Raw genomic sequence first — 17,739 nt, 5'->3', positions numbered from 1 at the left:
TTTTTTTTAAAGAAAGAATTTATGATATAAAGGCATGAATCTTCTGTGTAATCAATGTGTCTCTGACTTCTCATTTCTCTTTCCTGAATCATATTGCAATATATAACTAAAAGTCCCATAAACAGTGTTCTTATTGCTTCTGAGGATATGATAAAATGTTTTCTAACTCCTTTCTTTGTTTCTCCAAGGATTACCAGTGAGCTGCTCCTCTCCATTTAGTTTCAACTTCTTTCTTCCAGTTTCCTTTAAAGCAAGGGTGTCAAAATCAATGTGATTCAGTTCTTCCAGCAATATGGTCCTTCATTGGTCACTGGACAAAGATGCCACATTTAGAGTGCTCAGCTCCATTAACAGCAAATTATCTTTCCAGTGGGCTGCAGCTCCCCTATGTCTTCTGTTTCATTTGTGAAAATGTCCATATCAGTGTAGATCAGTCCCTTTAGGATAATGTAGACTCAGTTGTATGAAGTTTCCTCTTTAAGTCCTGCCAATGAAATGAATGCTTAAACATGCTCTAAAAACATTGTGATTTTTAGCACTCTCTTCAGCCAATCCATCATTGCCATTATGCAAATATAGAGGAGCCACATAGGACTGAGAAGTCCTTTTGAATTTTCTTTGATTCATAGATTTACAAGTCCAAACAAATTATTACCTAATGATCAACCTACTAACCAGAATCCTTCTTTGTGCTTTATGAGGCTGATCCCAAAATAGCTGAGTCTGTCACCAAGAGTCCATTGAAGCTTTTCCAGATTGGTGCAACCTATCAGGATTTTCACTCCCCTGACAGAGCCTTAAGGGTTATTGCCAAGATCACAGCCAGGTCAAGATGAGCATCTGAGATGTGGAAACGTATTTTCTAGTAAACTTAAGTCAATTAAACAAGAAAGGAGAGGAGAGTATAGGGATGGGGAGCAGGAGGAAGAGGAAAAAGAGAACAAAAAGGAGATATCTCCATGAGCCCCAATTCAGCTCACAACAGAATTAGGATGTGAGTGGATTAACCATAGTTAACAGAATGAGAATATGAATGGGTATCATCTACATTTTGAGGGGATTTAAATAAACAGCTGCCCCAACTTCAAGAGATTAGATTTGGCCTGGAATCTGAATGTAATTACGATCATCATTTAGGAGATGGTTTTAGTGTGCCAGTTATAGATAAAAATTCTAAAATGCTTTTGAAGTGTCACATGTGTTCTTGGCAAAATCTTGTAGCAACAACTAATTTTTTAGCAACTCAAAGCAAAGTTGAAGTGGAATTTGGCCCTTCCTGTTGCAATTCATGTAGCCAGATTTGTTCATTTCCCATTAAGCTACAAAACTGGAATAATAATAGCTAATATTTATTTAGTGCTTTCTTTGTGCCAGACACTGTTCTAAATGCTTTACTATTATTATCTCATTTGATCTCAACAAATCCCCTGGAAGGTGAGTACTATTATTATTCCCATTTTATAGATGAGAAAAATGAGACAGAAGCAAGGTCTCCAGTCACACAACTAATAATCAAATTTGAGATCAGATTTTAATTTAGGTCTTACTGACTCCAGGTCCAGTGCTCCCCATACTGTGCTGCTTAGGTGAATCTTCAGTGAACCAGTTATGCTCAGAATCTGAACTCCCATCTTTGTCACAAAATACTAGAATCCTAGTCCAATGTTTAAATTCAGCATATCAAATTAGATATAAAATAATACAAATATAGATATTTAAATTTATAAAAGGAAAAAATTAAAATGCAAGGATTTAAAATGTAAATAAACTTAAACTTGCAAAAGGAAACAATTAAAATGCAAGAATTTAAACACAAATGTAAGCTGGATCAATTCTCATTTATTCAATCATCTACTTACTAAATGGGAAATTAGGGAAAACTAAGCAAGAGATAAGATGAGTGTAATGATTTCCTCCCTACCTTTCTGGTCCAGGATAAAATTGGACTTGGATTCATAGAATGGGCAGACAGAAGAATAGTTGAGTGGATGGATTTACCTTTCATATAGTAGGTGCTAATAAATGTTTATTGAATGGATAGATGGAAAAGATACTCTTTTCTCTCCTAGTCCCAAAGGTTGGTTGTAAAATTGAATGAAAGGTCAAAAATAGAAGCAATGAGGCAAATTTGATGAAATTAGGATTATTTCCCTTGGAAAACATTAGTCTAAAGAATGTAAAACAGAATTAAGAGTTTATTTTTAAGATGGGCTCTTACTGAGTATTCTTCATTTCTTCTGAAGTATGCAAGATATGGATGCCTATCCTAAATATTACTGAACTGTTAAATATGTTCTTGGCAAAATCTTATAGAGGCATCTGGTTTTATGTTACTTGGCTGAAGAAGGGAAGAAATGTTCACCAGACATGTTAAGGATAGAGAAGAAGAAAGTTCTTAAGCATTAAGGATTTTTTTCAACTAACAATTTAAATGTCTAACTCAATCTGGAGATTGAGCAAATCCCACTTCCTTCATCCTTAACTCTGCAGCCTTTCTTTCCTTCACTTTACCACCTCTCAACTATAATTGTTACCCCTCCATTTTTTTGGCATCTTTGTAATACTTTATACTGTACTGTCTAAAATAGACACAAATGACATTGTTCTTCATTATCTTAAAATAATATCATTAAATGCATTTAAGTGGCACCCTACCACAATCTAGTAAAACCTCTTTGTTAAGAGTCTGATGTAGATAATAACATGCTCACAAATCCTTCTGACCTCTGAGTGATGGATAGAACTTCACCCAAAAGCTTTAATACTTGGACTAATCAGAAAATGGTTGCTGAGCAAATTATCATCAGTATCTGCAAATCATAGGAAATATCTCTTGCCCTCACAAGTACACTGACCTCAAAACAGATTTTTCTTATTCCTGCTGCCCGCTAATTCCAGAGGGAAATTTTCTCAGGGGCTATATGATAGAGGAAAGGGGAAAGAGGAATATTTATCCTTATATTTAAGAAGGTATAACTATCATTATTTGCATGTATGGTTTTTGCAGAGGTTCTTAGCCTTTTTTCTTTCATAGACCCCTTTTGTCAGTCTCATGAAACCTACGCACTGCTCAGAATGTTTCTGAATGCATTAAGATTATATACTGAAATGCAGTCATCAAAATATAAAAGGAAAAAAAAGTTCATGGGCCCCATATAAAGAACCCCTGAATAATGAGCTCCTAGAGCAGGATCATGCAGCCCATGTCCTTGTAATTCTTATAGAACTTGACACAATGTGACATGTAACCAGTAGTCAGCAACTTAAACAGGGCAGTTATTGTTTGGGGCCAGTTAAGTACTGTACAGGCTTTCCTTTTTTCTCCAGAGGTCTAGAAGATCTCTTGGAATTTCTTCATTACATTTCTCTATGACAGTGAGAAATGGACAACATGATCTCTAAAATCTCATCCAGCTCTAAATCCCAGGTTCCTATGAGAATTTGATAGACTAATTATGACTGGCCTATGCTTGCCTCTCAGCTTTATATTCAAAGTTAATCTGCTCAAAGAACAAAACTTCAATTTTCTGCCAGCCAACTATGACAGCAGCTGTTTTCTACTCATTGCACTTTCTTCATATTCCTATATGGCACCCTTCATGTGATCATTATTATTGGCTCATTCTCAATGGTCAAATTATATTCCAAGTTAACCCAAGTTAAATGTGTTCAGATTACTGCTAATGGCATTGATCTGGTTCTAAAGTAGTGAACTATACTACTATATATACCTACATGATCCAGAATTCATTATTATTGCCATTCTCTTGATAAATATATAGCTTTTGTTTTTAATAAAATATAAAGAGGACTGTATAATGATCCATATGGTGACAATTTAAAAGTTTGAAAACTAGTTTCTGGATAACTTAATCATTTTATTAATAAGACCAACATATTCTTTATAAAAGGAGACTTATTTGGCCATCCCTCTTAGACTAAAAATCCATAGGAGATGGACTCACAGTTCATATGCCCTTCGAAGAGTAGGTGTTCCATAGGAGTGACAATCAGCTTTGATTGGTTAACACAATGGGAGGTGAGCTACATTAAAATGAGAGTCTTAAGAGTATGTGATGCAGGTCAGCCTCTAAGACCTCTATCATTTAAATCTTAGACAGAGACATTAATTTCCATATCCCCAGTCTGACCAAAGGAAGGATCCACATTTTCCCAGACCTGTCAGGAGCAAACACAATAAGCAGGAATGCACCCAGTAGGCTAAAATTAGAATTTCTTTTATTCTCTGATTAGATCTCGGCCAGAGTAAATCTCTTGAGATATTTCTCACACTGGTTGGTTTCTGCATGAGGAAGTAGAAAAGGAAAAAAAAAAAAATCTTGGACCTAGTACAATTAGTTTTTAAATATGAGAAATATTCCTGTCTCACAGGTGGCAGAATTGTGAATAACACCTTAAAGAAAATTAGATTCAAATCCCCTTTGAGACACATACTTCTTATGTGACCATAAGCAAGTAACTTACCCTCTTAGTATCCTGGCAAATTCTAAGACTAAATTGCAAGGAAATGCTGATCTTTATGGGAAGTTTCCTCATCTAGGACATCCTAGTATTAGTGAAAGCACAGGCCCAGTCCCCATCTCTTACTCCTTTTGTATATTTGATTGCTTCAGTGGATACTGCATATATAATTTAAAAATCATCGGTCAAAGGACTTCTATGCAGAATAGCAGTCATCTCAGGGAAATATTGAAAATAAAATGATTTATAAAATTCTAAGTATCTAAAATCTACAGAGAAACCAACAGTGAATTGGTAAGGCTCGGGTCAGTGGCACAAACCTATAATAAACCTGGCTGTCAGGAAGGCTGATGGATTGCTTGAGCTGAGATCGGAGCAGAAGTGGGCTAAGCCAACTGGATATCTGACTAACCCATGTCAGAATGAAACAGGTCCAAGTTCTAGTGCCAATTTGTAATGAAATTGGACTTGTGGGAAATTGCTGCCAGGATAAAGTACGAAGTAAGGGAAGCAGAGAGGAAAGGAGAGAAGTGGAGGGAGGAAGGAAGAGAAGGAAGGAAATTATTAACAAATAACCTTTCATATTTGGGGTCTATTAGACTTTTTTCCTGTGTTATTCTCTCCTATTTTGGGAAATAAAGATAATCACTATCAATCAGGATTATTTGGTTACCCAAAGTCTTCAGTGTGCATTTCACAACCCTCACACATTATTGTATATAATTTTGTAAGAAATGGATGGGCATTTGGTTTCCACAGTTATGAAAATTAAATTGGAGAAACGAAACTTGAATTAGAAAACCGAAACCCATATGGATAAAGGAATAATCAAGACTGGAAGTTATCTTCCCCCAAAAGAATGTAAGCTTCTTGGGAGGAAGAACGGACTTTTATAATTAGTGGTGAAGAATCATGTCGTATAACTTCTCTAACATCCAATTAATGGGGAATCAGGGAGGAGGAATCAGAATGATTTGTGCTTCAGGGTAGAAATAAAATTCTGCCTTTGGAGTTTCAAAAGTATGTTTACTCATCTAGGTACTCATTCTTGCAAGAATGTAAAATAAATCTTTCCTGCATACAATAGTGAGTCAGTAGAGTTCTTGGTAAGATATTTTGTTTCTTAACATTTCATATAATCAAAACCTTAAAATAAATTGTTGGAATTTTTTATTCCCCACAGGGGATTAGCAATATTAATCTTCATATTTCAAGCAGAGTATCTTGATGATCAAATTATTTGGGTCTCAACAGACAAAGTTTTAGGTAAGTTAATATTTAATAAGATAATAATAATTAGATAAGTTTGTATTTGTAATGAAATGCAATTAACATTTATATTTGGAATAGATTTAATCAAGTATCTCTACACACAGAGCACAATTCTAGGTGATGCAAAGCAATATAAAGAAACAGATCTGTATATTGAATAATTTTGTGGTGGCATAAAATAATCACAAGGACAGAAGGAGGTAAGAACTGATAATGGGAAATGGTAAAAACAGAATAGGGGTAAGTAGTGGCTCATATTACAAAAACCTCAAGATAAAACGGATAGGCCTGCCTGACCTGGCAAAAATAAGGAATATAAAACAACTTTGAAAACACTTATAATGTCAAGTAAATGCTGTCTGGACCCTCGCACTGGCCAAACTGGTGCAGAGAGCTAGCAAACTCTTGTTTGAGGGCCTCCATATTATAAGTATGGGAAAGCAAGGAGAATCTGCTTTCATGCAATGAGCCAATCAATTCAGGGAGATGTCTCTGTTTGGTCATTTTGGCATAAAGTATCCAAGTTCCCACAATGTTTATGGCTTAGTGGAAAGAACACTGGGAGTGAAGTTAAGACCACCATGGTTGGGGTCCCAAATGTGACCAAATCACTTAGCCCCTGTGACCTAGTTTCTTCATAAACCAAACGGGGTAGTAATGTTTAATAACCCCATTTGAAGGGTTTTTTTCAAGGATACTGACTGGAGTGATTTGTAATTTCACATTCAGCTCATTTTACAGTTGGGGAAACTGTCTATCTGAGGCCAGATTGGAATTTGAGTCTTCCGACTATGGACTTTGCCACCTTCCTTCTAGCCTAAAACACTTCCCAAAGTTAGGGTAGCAAGGTTGTGAAGTGAATAGAGTGGTGGGGAGGAGAGGGAGGCCTCAAACTCATCTTCCCAAATTCAAATCTGGCCTTAGACATTTAGTGGCTGTGTGTGAGCAAATCATTTAACCCTGTTTGCCTCAGTATCCTCATCTGTAAAACGAGCTAAAAGGAACTGGCAAATCAGTCCAGAATCTTTGCCAAGAAAATCCCAAACTGGATCCCAAGAGTTATACAGGGTTATGATGCTTACCCAACAAATACCATGTACCATGGAGGTTGTAAAGTTCAAATGTGAGAGTGCACTTTTGCCATTTTAAAGAATCTTATGACTAAGACATCTTTAAGCAGCCATTCATTTAGAAATTAGAAACCTAAGTATTTATTTTGAGTATATAATAATAAGTCCTGGCAATAGATAGCTGCAATAGTAGGAGTGACAAAAGTATAATTGATGAAGTTCCCCAAAAGATTCCAGGATTAATGATGATTTTACATGATACAATCAATAAGAGGACCCTACCTGAAGTTTTCTCCAGTAGTGGAGGGGAAGCTGCTGTGCAATCCTGAACACCATCAGAATGCTGGAACCAAAGCAATACATAAACTAGGCTGAACTACCTCTTTCCTTTAATAACACCCACAACTGATGTGCTCCTTTCTCCACTGATTCATTTATTTTTATGCTTCCAGGGAGGGAATGGGGGCACCTCAAAAGAGACAGATTGGGCTGGCTGAGACATTATGTGGCAAAAAGAAAAAATTAGTTTTCAGTTATGCTAGAATCCAATTATGTATTTTCTGTATGCAGGACATTAAAGACAACTTGTAAGGAATGTGAGCCAGGAAAGAAAGTTTAAAAAAAAAAAATGGAATGCCGAGGAAAAATTGAGTAAGTTAAAATCATTTAAGCTAAAGAAAAATTTGATGATCATTTTGTGAAAATGATGAGGTATAAAAAGAAGCGATATTGAAGAGCTTTTCTCTAGAGGTGGTCTTGTTCCATGCTCACATTTTGGTGAACAGAAACTTGTTAACTATGTGCTTTCTGATAGGGAAAGGCGAGACTAGTAAAGAATGGTCCTGATACCCTTGAGAGATGAATTAGTAGCTAGGTGACACAGTGGATAGAGTGCCAGGATCGGTCAGACTCAAATGTGGCCTCAAATACTAGCTGTGTGATCCTGGGCAAGTCACTTAACTCCATCTGCCTGAGTTTCCCATTTGTGAGATGAAGGAGGAAATGGCAAACCAGTCCAGTATTTTTTGGCAAGAAAATCCCAAATGGGATCACTAAAGAGTTGGACACAACTGAACAACAATATGGGACTGAGTTCTCATTTCAGGTTGGTTCGTGACTTGTAGCACAAGTTTTTGTTTTTTTTTTTCTTTTGATCAGACCTACAATTTCAACCAACATAAGTGAATTTCTGGTGTAAGAACTCCTTCATTTTTTTTTCAAGACATCCCTATTTTCTGAGGCATGAGGTTTGCCCATTTTTGAGTTTGCCTGTGAATTGACAGAATTTTAGAATTAGAAGAAAGACTGGGAGGGACAGAAAGCTAAGAGTTAGCATGTCTTGAAAAAAAAAATGCCCAATACCAAAATGATTAGCCAGCCCAAAATCCTACATTGCACACAGACTAAGCCAAGCAAAGGTCAGAAGCCAGATAAAATAGCTTGCTGGCTATATTTGGTCCAAGCTAGAGATTCTGCAGCTAAGATTTATATACTCTATCATCCTTTAGGGTCTCTAAACACTTTCCCAAAGCAATTGTTTTCAGACTTGGAGAATTACAAAGGAGTCACTTATGGGCACATTAAGAGGTGATGGGCTCTAAATTTGTCCTGGAGAGAAGCAATGTAAAAATACATTAAAGAATCATAATGGTCCTATCTTTTAAAATCTTCCATCAGTGAGGGAGTAATTCTCAGGGATTACTTTGACCTACCTTTTGTATTTTAATAAAGTAACATTACTTTAGTTAAATAAAGAAGTGTTCCTTTCAAAATTATTAGAGTTAATGCTAAAGCTCCTATTTCAGAACATCTTTTTAAGATCAAGGTCAAGGTCTGAGTACTTTTCTAACTACTCAATGAAAAAATTACTTTATAAACAGAAACATTTTGCATTTGCTATGGGCATATTTATTATAAATCATATAAAGCGCAGATTTTGTTTTCATCCTATATTTTATTCCTTTCCAGGAATGGCTTCTGTCATAAAGAGCCAATATTCCTCCTTATTTTTTAATGTGGGGTAAGAAAAAAAACCACAAGTCCTTTAGACAAACAATTTTTTAAGATTTATATTCCTTCCATTGCACATACATGGGTTATATACAAATTAGTAACACAAGTTACTGCTTAAATTCCATTACATTTTCTGAATTACTGTTACAGCAGGTGCTTAGTATATTAAAACATCAAGTTGGAAATCATAACCTAAAGAGTTAGATATGACACTGAAAATACTGCACATTGTAGTAATTGGAGGAAAATTCAAATGCATGTTTAAATGCTGTAACAAACAAGACAGCAGGGTAAATAACAATGACAAATGGTTACTACAGCTCACTTTGTATGTATGCAGGTTAGATTTTCCAGTCCCACTCAATATCCCCTTCCCTCAAAGGAGCAAAGTAAAAACATAAAAATCCTGACAAATGTCTCAAAGAAATTTTATTCTCCTTAATATTTAAGGCCTGTCACATGAAATGTACTGATATCTATGACTTTATACAATTACTATGTCAAATATGAAAGAAACCACACTTGGGGGAGGGGAAAAGGGAAAGAATGATTCTTTAAATTTACTGCTTTTAATGGTATTATGAAATGAAAAGATAACAGAACCCTGCTTACTACTTACATGAAAAAAAATTTTTTTTAAAAAGAATCACTGCACAAAATACAAAGGGTGGGATTATACTGCTGTATTAAAATTTTTCACCAGAATTGTTTTTTTCATTTTATGTTCATGCACAAATGCGTGTCTCCACAGCAAAACTGTTTTCAAAGTGCCGAATCTTGATGCAATTTTCAACTTCACGTTTTTGAATACCTGTGAGGGCAAGTAAAGATGATTAAACTTTAGCCTTTTGATTTTTACATTGTTTATATTTAATCACACAAGCATTTATCAAAAGTCACTACTATGTGCCATTACTTTACTGGGTGATGGGAAAATACAGACTAAAATGAAACCAGTCCTGCCCTAAAGTATCTCGATCTACTAATTTTTGGTCAATGACAGTGTCACATTTTAGAACTGAGAAGATGCATAATATTGTGGTGATTAGAAAACCAGCCGCTGTCAAAGACCTGTGCTTCGTGAAACCAAGTAATATTTCCCCTTTCTGCATTTTCTATCTTCACTCGTCTGAATAACCTGCCAATTAAAAGACCAATCCAGAGCCCTTTTCCCCAATAAAATAAGAAATTTTTTTGTAATTCAAATTAATTATTCCTTTTTTGGCTGTCAGGTATATCCTAAACGAGAACTATTTTTACCATTTTTCTGGCTGAAATGCTGGTGCTCCCCAAGATTATGACTTTCCCTGCCCACATTCTTCTTACCTGGAAGGGAGGGCAGGGGTGTGTGTGGGGGGGTGTTAATTAAAATAACTTTCAAATAAAAATTATGAACAGCTCACCAACTGTTGATGGCACACACCATGAACAAGATGATGTACATATCACTATGGCATTTTTGATTCTTTTTTTCTATCCATCCATTCCCCAATAATTGCTAAATTTTATTTATATATTCTATTTTCACAAGTATAAAAATATCTCACCTTCTCTGTTAGGAGATGAATGCAATGACATAGTATGTTCCTGATTCCCTGTCTTTTTCACATTCCAATCAAAACATACAATACAAGGACTTTGTTCAAAGGAAAACTTATTCCCTACACAAAGAACCCTTAATTCTAAATGCCTGAGTATTTACTTGAGAAGCCATTCATGTATGGCACTGTATGGATTGCAAAAACCTTTGAAACGCAGCCCAACCAAAACTGGCATTCTGGAATGGGCAACTTCATTAAGTGTGGACTAAGACAGCATTTCAAGTAGGGCCCAGGGCCAACTTCATTCTACTAATTTCTGACCTCCTGTCTCTACCGGAAAAGAATGGGTTTAGAATATAAAAAAGGGGACATGGAAAGCTGCTGTTTATGCAGCTGGATCTTGAGGTTTACAAGGTCCGTCCTTTATAACCAACTGGATATGTAAGGAGCATGTTTATGCTTAATTAAGGATCAAGACTTTATAACCCAAGTTTTCCCTTACTATGCCCACAGCATAGATTCAAATCCTATCTCTGACGCTACTTGTGCAATTCTGGGCAAGTAAACAACAGTTTACTCTCATCCTCAGTTTACACATATGTAAAATCAAAGGGTTTGCTCAGATGGCTTCAGGTCTCTTTTAGCTCCACTTTCTAAGAGAAGCTATAACACTGACTCTAGAAGTCAGGGGACCTGGGTTTGATTCTTATCCCTGAAGCAAACTCCCTCCCTGTATGATCTTAGCCAACTCATCTAGTATCTCTCGGTCTCAATTTCCCCATCTATAAAATAAGAGTAGAACTAGATGGCCTTTGAGATCTTGTCCAGCCCTAGAGCTGTGAACTGTCCATAGCAGGACCACTAAACTAAATCAAAAGCTTTTACTTTAAAGTGAATAAAATTCAATTGCACATTAGGCTCCAAATACAACTTTTCATGTCTAAGACATTAAGGAAGGACTTACCTTTAATGGTTTCTCTGCGTTGCAATTTGTAAGTTTCCTTGTCATGGCATAGACGATAAATAAAGAAACCCAGCTGATCAATATTTTCAATGCGGTCAGTGATGATCATATGCTCATGAATTAGGTAGGACTGAGGCAAATAGGTACCAGCCTACATTAAAAAAAAAAAAAAAAAAAAAAAAAAAGAAAAGAAAAAGAAAGCAAATATATCATCACATGCTCTCTAGGGAAATAAAAGCAATAAACAGAATTCCCAGTCTTTATAGGTTAGTTAAATATAAACATCAGAAATGACAAACTTATGGAACTAGAATAAACCCTCAGATGTTAAAGCACCATTTCCTTTGCAAAATTCTGAACTGTTTTAGTGGAAAGATGGGTTTCCTGACATGAATCTCTCTTATCTCTTCACCCCATAAGTCCATGGTAATATCAATGGATAGAATTAAGAATTTTCTTTACCTTGATGTTGATGAGCAACTCCAATAAGTTTTTGGGAGGCATTACAATGGAAGTATTCAGAGGAATCACATAACACTTATCCAAGTTAAGGTCGAGATAGGCTGTAAGTTTCTGAAGGAGAAAGGAGTATTTTAGTCACATTATTTGAATATTTATAGGATTAGCAGAAACTGCATTTAATATTTTACATGGAACTAACTAAAGAAAATGTAAAAGATGTTCTCACTCTTATAATAAATCACTCTGCCCTAAATGAATTTGAAATCATTAGTGAGACAGGGAGAGAGGAACAAGTAGAAAAAGAAAATCAAAAATGACTTCTATGAAGTAGTAGGCAACATTATCTTCATTTACTCGCTAAAGACTAATCAAGGTTTCATTCTACAACAACTAACAATAGTTTCTTCAGTGATTTTTCAGAATGCTAGATGAAACTGACTGACACAAATTCTAGGTTTTTCTGTATTGCTGATGAAGAACACACAGAAAATAATGAAAAAATGGCAAATAATTAACTTGGGAAATGGAGCTTGGAAAAGTAGAAACATGGTGGAATAATGAAAAAAGCAGTCTTCTGGATGGCATTTAAGAAGATAATCAGGACCCACTAAAAAGGAACAGGTTACAAGATTAATGAATTCATACATAATTAATCAAAACTTGCCCATGTATCTTTTGGGGCAGAATAAATGTAGCTCGCTTAGGAAAAAAACAAAATATAACACAGTGGCTCCAAGTAACATGATACTTACTATATTATCAAATAAGTGAACACTTTAATTAGAAACTAGAGAGGTAAAAGTTAATGAAATAAATGACTGACCTTTTACAACTCAGAATGAGTAGCTAGCTCACCTTGTGAAAGTCATGAACAATGTTGGCAGGATCACTATCAGCAAACTCTGGGACTGGCACACTGATGAATTCAACATTATCTTCTTCAAGGATCTTAATATTTTCCTCAATTGTCTGGTAGCGAGCAGCTGGAGCATTTGCAGAGGGCTCGTTTAGGATCAAGTCATCTTTGATGTATCTGATTCCACAGTAGTAGACATCATCCTGCTACAGAGAATTTTAAATCATCTCCATGATTCACTGTGAGCCTAAGCTTTAAAAGCTAATTGTTACTTAAGCTACCACTTCTAACCCAAGTACTTTGCTTGCAAACTCTTATTTTAAAATGTCAAATAGGACAAATTAATTACAGGTCTCCAACACGGTTTTCTTTAAGATCAAGATTCTGAAGTAGAGATCCTGTTTAAAATTGTTTCTGAGAAAGAGGAAAAGGAGTAGGGGCGTTTGTGTTCTGGGTTGGGGATTTTTTTTCTCCTTTTCCTTAAACCTGACAGGAAGAGAGTGTAAAAGTAATTGTTCATCTGATGACAGGTAAATTTAAAGGGAACACATATGTAAGCACACCCCTGTCTGAATAATTCATAATACATTTTTGTAAAGATGTGTTCCAAAAAGGAGGATATTTTCTGGGGAGAAAAAAGGCTTTCCAAAGTTTTCAGCATTTGTACAAGCTTAAGCCTGCTGTTCTTCCTCTTGGCCTGTAACCAAAAGATATTTTTCTGAAATCTGTCTGTGAACTGATGCATATGTGTGGAGTACCTTTTATAAGACTTCATCTTACAGGAATTACTTTGAGTCTAAAATGGAATAACAGAGGAAAAGTATTTCCACAAAGTAAAAACATGTTATACAAATGTCATATGCTATGACTACTTGGAAACTAAGTGAATATTGAACAAGCTACTTAGCTCTTTTGAATATTGTCCACTCTTACTGGGGAGGAAGAAAAGAAAGGGAACAAAAGAAATAGACCACAGTCCCTGCCCTTGAGAAACTCACAAGCTATTAACATTAAGGAACTTCAGAAGAATTGCACATGTTTAACAGATATTGCATTACTTGCTGTCTAGGGGAGGAAGGAAAAAATTTTGTAAGGGTCAATGTTGAAAACTATGCATAGGTTTTGAAAATGCAACACTTTAATTAAGAAAAAAGAAATGTAAAAAAGAAACTTCAGAGGTGGCTAGAGTGCTGGGCCTGGAATAAGGAAGGCCTGTGTTCAAATCTTGCCTCCCTCTTATCAGTTATGTGGTCCTAAGCAAGTCATTTAACCTGTTTATCTCAGTTTCCTCATTTGTAAACTGGGGATAATAATGTCATCTACTTATGTGACCCTGAGCAAGTCACTTAACTTGCTTACTTCAGTTTCCTTATTTATAAATTGATAAAAATCCCTTGGTTTTTGTATTTCATCGAAATACATTACCACAGTTATTGGTACTTTGAGGTTGATCATCATCTTATGATGTTTCTTCATTCAGAGATATTTTATACATGTAATCATTATTAAAATATTAGAACAGCAACAGGAATTTCTTGGGACTGTAGGGTTCTCCTCTGCAAAATCAACAAGATTCAGAGAATCTAAACCATGACTGAATGAACATGTTGGGCTATTGATGAATGATTTTAAAAAAATAAATAAGCTATTCTCATTGAAGTTATTATGAAGATCAGAAGAGACTAGAAACTAACAAACAGCTTGAATCAGGGATTCTGTGATCTTTGTTTTGGACATTTGAAAACATGAAACATGTTGATATTTTTATAAATAATCATTTTCTTTGGAACCCCATAATTTTTAAAGACATCATTCTAAAAAGGGGATCTATAAGTTCTGCTAGACTGCCAAAGGAATCTTTGGATCAAAAAGAATTTCAGAACTTCTGGCCTATGGAAAAATAGGGTAAATAGAAGAATAAAATTTACCACTTTGCAGGACCAACATATTATCTTTAGTAACACTCACATAAGACAGAAATTATTGGGTACCTAATCTATAGAGTTAAAAATAGGAGGGAAAGGAGGATTCTGGGAAGATGGTAAAATAGGTCAGAAAATATGAGGGGTTAACACAAGTATAATTATTAAATTGGGCTCAAAGAACTAGAGGGGATATCAGAGAACAGCTAATTCATACCCTTGGTTTTACAACTGAGGAATTTCTGGAGGCCAGAGGTTGGGATTTCCCTGACTTCAAATTTCCTTCTACTTTCCTGTATTTACTGCACCAGTAAATTAAGACCTAACCTTTTTCATTCAAATATTCTAGTTGGCCAACAGAATGCACTTTAGTAAACCTGTACCTATCTAGTAACTGAATTCCATATGGACTCTATCTGGCAACTGAATTCCATATGGATTTAAGTTACACAAATTTCTCTGTTCAAAGCAGATCTGCTGTGGTCATAGATATGCAGATTTAGAGCTGGGAGGAATTTCAGAAGCTATTTAGTCCAATTCTCACTTCACAGATGTGGAAACTCAGGCCTTAAAGAGGTTAAGTGATTGTCCAAGAGCATTAAATGTCAGAGTCAGGATTTGAAACCACTTCCTCTAAAAGTCAATGTTCATTCCATTGTAATAAAAAATTATGTCTCTGAATTTTAAAATGGTAATAACTCTCAAGTTATTAGTTAAAAGTCTTTTTTCTCCCCTCAAAAATTCCTTAAGGGGCAGAAAAACAAGATCCTAGCTATAAATACTGTCAAAAAAAGTGAAATGAACAGAATAAATTCAAATTATGAAATTATTATCATCTTAAATTATTGTCATTACAGCTTAAAACTCTAGTTTACAAAAAACCTTTAAAAACTACTTTATTCAGTAACACTGCTAGCACAACTAAATGTTTTAGAAAAAGAACAAACCAATCATGGGAAGAGAAAAGTACAGGATGCCAAGATACTAGGAACAAGAGAATTAGACTGCTGTGAGGGAGCCTGAACTGGGACCTGACCCAATATCTCCCAAGCTGTAGGCTGTTGATGCTACAAGCTGATTTATTCAGCTGGTAGTCAAGAAAAGCTGTCCCACTCTCCATTAGCTACTAAATATTGTAGAAATAGGAAAGATAATCTAATTGAAAAATGTTCCAAGAATTTCTGCTCTTCAGTCAATGCATTTCAAGAATACACAATATGGTTTTGCTTTCAGGGTCTGCTGCATGAGTTTAGCCAAAATGTCACTGGGAGATTTAAAGAGCCTTAAAATAACTACTAGGAACATGGCTAAAGGCCACACAGTCACAGGGGAAAACAATAGCACAGGGAGTCAGTAATAACTTTCCAAAAAACAGACAAGGAAGAGAAAGAAAACTCAGTGGATTCCACCTCTACTCACCTGAAATGCAAAGTATTTGTACAGGTATGCCCCTCCAAGGATTACTCCAGCAAGCATAAATGCAAGTCCAAAACACATGCACCAACACCAGGCTCTTCTCTGGCCAACCGGGACCACTTCATCTGGATCCTAATCATGAAACAAGGGCAAAGGGGCATTATTACATCTCTACTTAGAAACACAATCTTCGGACTGGAAGGAAGATTTCCCCCTCCTCTTTCTCCCCCTTAAGAAATGCGGTCCAACCTTCCATTTTAATGAGAGATGTAAACCTGAGAACCAAATGATGTGACATTGAGTTATGTACTGAAATGCAAGTATCATGGTCGCCCAGACCACACATCCTGGACAGCCCCAGAATTGAGTCTCCTTGACCCTTGTTAATCTATGTTCTTTCTATTTTGTAACTCTATCTCCTTAATAAGATATGCCTTTGTGGAAGGAAAATATCACCAGTCCCTGACTTACTGCAGCTGATCTGCAGAGAGCAATATGTTTTGTGGTTCCTATGTTCCTTAGATGACTTGCCTAATAAATATACTATCTTTTGATATTCAAAAGGTCAAAAAAGCTAATTAAAGTTAATGGCGAAAGTTGTCATAATTTTATTATCAACTTCTGATAGTAAGGATAAATACATATTGCTTGCCTTCTCAATGGGTGGAAGGAAAGAATTTGAAACTCATAATTTTAAAAAATTAATGTTTAAATTTTTATAGGTAATTGGGAAATATTTGACAAAATAAATAAAAACACATTCAAGGGACCAAAAAAGGGTTAAACATCTCTAAATGAAAATATGAAGAACTAAAAATTATCATCTGATAGTGCACTGCACGTTGCTTATATTTTGCACCAGAAATGCAGCCTTTTTTTTTTTTTGTCAACTTACATAATGGTAATCAAAGAACAGAATTCACAAGGAGGAAGTGTAACAATTTCAGTTTGTAAAAGATATGTTAAACTTAATCTAGAATTATTTATGAATTATCACCACTACCCCAAACCCTTCCAAATCCTAAGAACATTAAGCTGGATTTGATGACGTATTTGTCTCTGGAGACTGAAGCAACAAGACAGACCCCATAAAGAGAAAAATCAAGTAGAAGAAAGGTACAATAAAAGAATGAGAGAAAATAAATTATCCCATCTCCATATCAAAGCAAGAGACTGTCTCTCTCTAGTTACTAAGCTCAAAAATATAAGAATTAATTCTCCTAGTACTTATGAACATTCATATAAGCCAGTTGGCATGAAAGGTGGAACTCTGAAAGTACATTTCCATTAAGCAACCGTTTCCATTAAGTAACTTGGTATTGTGATTTAGAAATGGGGTAGATGACACCTGAGGTTTCCCTCCCAAGTACATTTCTGTCCATTCTTGATCTCTACCTAACTACAACATGACTGTTTTATCAATGGATCAATCAAAAAGAAAACATTCATTAAGTACTTAATTTCCACATACTATACTCAGTGCTGGGGAAACAAAAACAAGTGCCAATCCTCAAAAAGCTTATAGTTTAGCTGGGTGGGAGAGAGAGAGAGAGAAAGAAAGAGAGAGAGAGAGAGAGAGAGAGAGAGAGTGTGTGTGTGTGTGTGTGTGTGTGTGTGTACACATACACACAAATAGATACAGTGTAGTTTGGGGGTGGGGAAAGGCACCAGAAGTTGGGGTGATCAGGAAAGGCTTCATGGAGGAGGTGGTTCTTGAGCTAAGTTAAGGGCTGAAGGTGTA

At 35.6% G+C, this 17,739-nt stretch overlaps 1 protein-coding gene across 2 annotated transcripts in view; it reads right to left on the bottom strand.

The window, feature by feature from the left end:
* Positions 1-8,867: 8,867 nt before the first annotated feature.
* The window catches only part of ITM2B (integral membrane protein 2B), a 32,404-nt gene continuing 23,532 nt past the window's right edge, over positions 8,868-17,739 (bottom strand). Inside the window, exons 2-6 of one of the 2 annotated variants that reach the window (XM_051987338.1) lie at positions 16,002-16,130; positions 12,660-12,866; positions 11,805-11,915; positions 11,343-11,493; positions 8,868-9,648 (exon numbers count right to left, since the gene is read on the bottom strand). In XM_051987338.1, coding sequence (XP_051843298.1) covers positions 9,563-9,648; positions 11,343-11,493; positions 11,805-11,915; positions 12,660-12,866; positions 16,002-16,130 — 684 coding nt within the window. In that variant the 3' untranslated portion in view covers positions 8,868-9,562. The remainder of the gene's footprint in view (positions 9,649-11,342; positions 11,494-11,804; positions 11,916-12,659; positions 12,867-16,001; positions 16,131-17,739) is intronic. The other variant, XM_051987339.1, reaches the window with a different exon arrangement.

This window comes from Antechinus flavipes, chromosome 3 (genome assembly GCF_016432865.1).
Source record: "Antechinus flavipes isolate AdamAnt ecotype Samford, QLD, Australia chromosome 3, AdamAnt_v2, whole genome shotgun sequence".
Lineage (NCBI taxonomy): Eukaryota > Metazoa > Chordata > Mammalia > Dasyuromorphia > Dasyuridae > Antechinus > Antechinus flavipes.
The sequence above is the reverse complement of the archived record's forward strand: the minus strand, read 5'-3'. Positions and strand labels throughout refer to the sequence as shown.